Consider the following 6234-nt stretch of genomic DNA (forward strand, 5'->3'; position numbering starts at 1 on the left):
CTGTTAGAGAACGGTGTTTAAACATTTTTATATTTAACACTCCCCCTCACGTATAGGTTCGAAACTTTTTAATCGGCCCATGACGTGGGCTTGAATTAAATGGGAGGAAATTAATATATTAGGAGCCTGGCGTGACTCGAACTCAGGACCTCCTGCTCTGATACCATGTGAAACAACCGTTGTACTCTAAAAAGCTTAAGCTATTAGAGAACGGTATTTCAATATTTTTATATTTAACACTTTATATTAAAATGGTACCGTTTGGTTCGGATATAAGTAAGAACTAGCTATTAGAGGGATAGGTATAAGTATGGGGATAAGAAAAATAGTGTTTGGATGAAAATTGGGTTGTTCCCCGGGATAAGAACAATTTTAGGTAGTTTTATATAAAAAATGGAGCTGTTGGTGGGGATAACCGAGAACTACTATTCTCGGATAAAAAATTAGCGTTTGGATATAAAAAGGGGGATAAGGGCCTATTCCTATTCCTACCTCCTAACCAAATGCTGTGTTGTTCGGCTTGTTTTTGGGACGACCAGAACTGAACTGCTTCTCAACTCAAGAAAGCAGAAGTTCCCAAATACTAAAGTGTGGTAGAAAGCTAATATGAGCCTCTTTTTTTTTTTTTTTGTTCCAAAAGCAGAAGGTCCAATAAGAACCTTTTGCTTATATTGAAGTGAGAAGCTGCTGTAAAGGGGATTCTAATAAATTATTTCTGCTTCTTCGGATAGCTCTACTGAAACAACTATTCTGAAGAGCGCTAGCAATGCCAAACAATCCCCTAACGAGTTCTACAAATGATTCCAACATTTACTAACTCAAGTGGCTTCAAATTCCTTTGCGGCGATGTGCTACGGATCCGTCAAATTTTGACGAACTTGATATGGTAAGAATACGAGAGGAAGGCGACAACGTCTTCCCTTCTTTGATCCTCTTTTTTTTAAATTTTTGCATTTGAATTTTGAAGTTCTTGTGCATGATCTTTGCAATGATGTAGCATTATGGATAACGCAAATAGCAAATGAAAATCGTAATCTTTTTTTTTTTTTCTTTTTTTCATACATGTGTTTAGAGTAACTGGATAGAAACCGAATAATGCAACATTCTATGCTGGTCTCTGACTAATAGATAATTTATTCTTTTGACTAAAAACTGTACTACAAAAGCTCAGGGACTAAATCACAATATCAGAAAATACACGGACTACCCAGAAAACAAAGCTTCAGAATTTTGCAAATAAGCCCATCTTTGTGCAATGGTTTCAGAAAATTTTGATGTGTAAGTTTCAGATTTTTTCCCCCCCTTTTTATTTAAATTACTCTTCAAATTAATGATGCAAGCAGTTTGTCAGATGTGACTCGAAATCTACTATCGTTTCAGGTTCGGGTTTACGACTCACCGACAGCTTCGCGGTGCGACCAATTTGGAAAAAAAAATTATGGAGGAAAAATGAATGTCTGTGGTGGGTAGCGGAGGGCTCGGGCCAACCGCTGACATTCGCCAGGGTACGGATCGGATCCGAAACCCATTATGAGTTTTCCTTTTTTTCATTTTTGCCCTAGAGGCGTGTGATCGTGGTCGGTTGTAATCTGAAGAACATTGTATTCCCTTTTCGTTCCACAGTGAAGTTCTCTCCTTCCTCGCCCTTGGTTTTTTCCTTGCAAATGATTTTTTCATGTAAATCTGTGTTTCTTTATTTTCTGCTTGTGGTTTGATTGTTTTTGTGTTCGTCATTTTGTTTCCGTTTGTGCGTTTGTCGTAACACAGTTCAAGAAATCGGATTAAGCTGTCCAAATGCAAACTTCTGCTGTTCACTCACCCTTCCACTAATTAAATACAACTTTTTCATTTAGTTTTTTGAGTTAGTTTCTCAATAGAGAGATACATCACAATTGTATGCTAAAACAATATCCTGAATCCATTAGAACTAATTTTGCAGCAACGCAGTAAAGTTTACGCACGAAGGAAAAGTGGGGATAAAACTTCATGTATCCAATCTGAAACATGAACAAGATCTAAATCAAAGGTGTATTCAGACTCGAAGTTCCTCGTCGCCTAGCAAAGATGCTGAGGAGCAAATTGTGTGGCTACGTTACGACGTATACGACACCGGTATCGGCATTCCTGGTATGAATTTAACTCTTTTGTTCTTATACTCTCTAAAGCTACCATACTGGCTCCTGCAGATTATTTCATTACTCTTCTTTTTCGGAACAGTTTTGTTTCATTACCAGAAAAGAAAAGGCTCTACCTTCATTGTTCAAAAGTTATACGCAAGCAAGCGATGATCATGCACGAAAGTGCGGCGGCACCGGTCTCGGCCTTGCTATCTGCAAACAATTGGTAATATGTACTCATTTTTAAAAATTTACACTTTATAGATTCTTACATGTTTTCTCATTTTATGTTTCCGATCATGCATCAATTATATAGCATTTCGAAGTAGGATGTTGAGTTTTGTTTCTTACTTTTCATTTTCTTTTACTCGCCTTTATTTGAGTTATTTTGTCGCGTAAATTTAACGGCGTTACCATCTTTTTCGCTGACGGAACTGCAACAGAGCCATTAATTCAATGAAATCCTCATGAAATTGATGGAACAACTCAAACCAACGTGAACAAGGGTGCGTCGATAAAAGAAAACATAAAGTTTTGGGTCCTATTATAAAAGAAAACATGCAATTAGTGAACTAACTTTGTGAGTACATCTAAAACAGGTGGAACTAATGGGTGGTAGTCTCACTGTGGTCAGTAAAGAGCACCGTGGTTCAACGTTTACATTCGTATTACCTTGTAAAGTTCCTATAATGGAGGAGCCCTCAGACGATCCCGATTCTTTAGCAAACCACCATGTTGGTGATCTCAATGGATCATTCATTTTTGAGCCAAAATTCGACGCTTTTAATGCTTCTAGTCGCGTGTCAGAGAAGCCCGATTCATGGTCTTGGAAAGATCACAAATCAAGCGAAGGTGTTTTCGGTGAAAGTGCTTCCTCTATATGAGGGTCTTCGAGTCCAAAAGGTTTTGGATTCGCAAATTGATTCATCATCAAGTGTACGAGATAACGGGGCCGAGGATAAAAACCATAGAATTAATAACTCTCAGTGTGCATCTACCAGCGGTTCTCTGAAAATTCTCCTTGTGGAGGATAACAGGATCAACATAATGGTGGCGACGTCGATGAATAACGGATTAGATGTGATTCGTGTTGGGAATCCGGTACTCGCCCCGGTACCGGATCTCGTGAATCCGCAACCCGTTTCGATACCGACTGCTGTGGATCCGGTATCGATTGTTGGGATTCCGCAACGGAAGCGTCGAATCGGGTTTTTACCATAAGCTCGTCTCCTCAGCAAAAGCTGATACAATCATAAAAGAGAGAAAAAACCAAATCAGAAAATATGCGGGTAAAATAAGATTCATTAAATAAGAAAAGATTACACCTGACTCCTCTTCTGCACAGAGTAGCTACAACCCGAGCCCTCTTTCTGAATCTTTTCTATCTTTCTCTCGCCTTCTATAAACCCATAAAGAAGACAATCCTTCACATACACCCGTGCACTCAAAGCATAATTAAATAACTCTCTCTCTGGTACGGCAACCCAAGAGACTCTCTCTCTCTCTCTCCCGTACTTCACATCAAAAGCAAACCCACAAAGAGCTATTTATAAGGCTCCACTAAAATGTACCCCAATCCTAATATATTTAGAATTTCTATTCCAATTAATATCTAAATCTATCTTAATTAATCTCTAATAGATTTAAATATTAATCCTAATCTAGTTAGGTTTATCCTCTAATTAATATTTAAAATTTAATTTATCTCCAACAGATTTAAATATTAATTCTTATCTAAATAGGATTCAACTACAAATCTAACCAAATCCTAACAATTCGAGCAGTTCAGCGGTCAGGATACGATCTTATTTTGATGGTAAGATGCTACATTTGTTTTAGTTCTCATTTCTGAATCGTAATTTTACATTTCATTCTTGTTTCCTTTTCATTTCCACTACATTTTACCCATATTGCGCATCGAACTTTTTAACTTCAACCTCATCTACGAAAATAATTATTTAGATAACGATTATATTTGCAGCATAAAAGAGCATTCACATTTGCTTGTATTTCCCTGCGAAATCTGAATTTTCATGTATACCTCTCGAAACCGCAGTTTCTTGAATAAGATACTCTTATCAATCCAAAACTTATGTAAGAAATGAACATTTTGAAATAGATTACTTTGCATCATCATATACGTATGCAAATATCTGTGTTCCCCTTTCGTAGCATGCCGAGTATAATAATCTCTTATTAACCCTTGCGAAAGGATGTGTTATGAGGCACTACACAAAACAATGCAACAAACTCTACTGTAAAAATCCAACTAAATCCTACTCTTAAATCAAATTGAATAGAAAATTTATGCAAATGGCATGATGATTGCGTTGCGAGAAACTCTAATGAGTGTCGATAAATTAAGGTGTTTATGTTTTTGTTTTGGAGGATGTTTGCATGCCAGTAATGAATGGCCTGCAAGCCGCCAAATTGATTCGCGCTTTCGAAGAAAGCGGCTACTGGGATGCCTTGGTCTGGCCCGGAGACGAGTCGAATGAGGCCTGTGCGGCTTTCTCGACGAATGATTCGATTGCGGGATGACGAAGGAAGAGGATTCCAGTTATTGCAGTAAGTCTCTCTCTCTCTCTCTCTCTCTCTCTTCTCTGAAAAGAGGTTGTAGGACTCGCTAGCAATAATAACTCGTTGGACCTAAACCATCGGTCTAAACTGCGTAAGTCCAGTTATCATTATTAGGGTGCGTAGCCGATGTGGGGACTATTGGGGATTACCGGTGGGACTATTAGGGATTACCAGGGGCTTATCAGTGAGACTATTAGGGATTACCAGGCGATATAAGATTCTCTATGTGTAGCACTTTGCCCCGCATAACACTTAACTCTCACACTTCAGGCTGGTATTCGGATACTAATTGTAATGATCCTGCCCGCTAGTATTAATAACTCGTTGGGCCCAAAACATCGGCTCAAAATGCTTAAGCTCAGCTATTGTTATTCGCGTGCAAGGCCTCATATATTTTCAATCAAAATTTTTAGTCCCATCCGATACGAGACTATTAAGGCGTTACAGAGGCCAAGCAAGAACAAAATCGCAGAATAAGAGGAAACAATTTACGGTCATGTCTAACTTTTTTCTGCTCATAAATTTCAGATGACTGCAAATGCATTGGCAGAGAGCGCCGTCGAATGCCTCGCCGGCGGTATGGATTCGTACATGTCGAAGCCCGTAAAGTTTCAAAAATTGAAACAATGCCTCCAACAATACTTGCCATCTCAAACAGTTGATTAATTCTTGTACGTGAAGAAGAAAATTTTGGGAGGTTAAATCCTTTTTCTTTTTTTTCTTTTTCTTTTTTCTATTTTTGGGTTTGTGTGTGTGTTCATCAATCTCTTTTATAATGTGCATTCTGAGACCAAGTCCTAAATGTAGAGTTTCGTCGATGTAACTCGACAAACTATTATTAGGCTTCACATATTTGTTCTTGTATGAATCAGAGAATAAACAGATAAATCAATGCATAGTTTTTACATGTAATTTTTGTTTCCTGAGAAGATTTTGCAGATATAAAGAGTAAATTGTATTGTATCAGAAACTCTAACCTTTCAATTGTTACAATTGATACAATTTTACACTCTAATTAATTTGCTTGGTTAAATTTGATTGCAAAGTTAGGGGGTGTTTGGCCTAGCTTTTAAAAAGCGCTTTTGGACTGAAAAGTAATTTTCGGCTCAATAGAGCGTTTGGCAATTCATTTTTAAAATCTGATTCTGTTTTTTAGAATCAGAAAACTACTTTTGAAGGCCCCAGAATCAGAAGCAGGAAAAAGCTGCTTCTTAAAATCTGATTCTGATTTTGGATTTAAACTTCAATTTTTTATTTTTACTTTAATTTCAATATTTAAATTTAAATTTAATTTTAAATTTTAATTTTCAAATTTATTTTTAAATTTTTAAATTTTAAACTTTAAATTTTAAAAAATAGATTTCAAACTTTAAATATTAAATTTTAATTTTAAATATCAAATCTAAAATTTTAAATTTCAAATTTCAAATTTTAGATTAAATTTAAATTTTAACATTTTAGATTTTAAAATTTAAATTTTAAAATTTAAAAATTTTAAAATTTAAATTACAAGTTTTAATCTTCAAATTATAAATTT

At 36.2% G+C, this 6234-nt stretch overlaps 1 protein-coding gene across 1 annotated transcript; it reads left to right on the forward strand.

Moving 5' to 3' along the window:
- LOC109717986 (probable histidine kinase 1) lies at positions 798 to 5363 on the forward strand. The gene is given in 8 exon segments (XM_020243954.1): positions 798 to 886; positions 1940 to 2127; positions 2240 to 2343; positions 2717 to 2999; positions 3001 to 3275; positions 3883 to 3933; positions 4506 to 4685; positions 5226 to 5363. Coding segments are annotated over 8 exon segments (1308 nt in total).

Source organism: Ananas comosus, linkage group 12 (assembly GCF_001540865.1).
Source record: "Ananas comosus cultivar F153 linkage group 12, ASM154086v1, whole genome shotgun sequence".
NCBI classification, from domain to species: Eukaryota; Viridiplantae; Streptophyta; class Magnoliopsida; order Poales; family Bromeliaceae; genus Ananas; species Ananas comosus.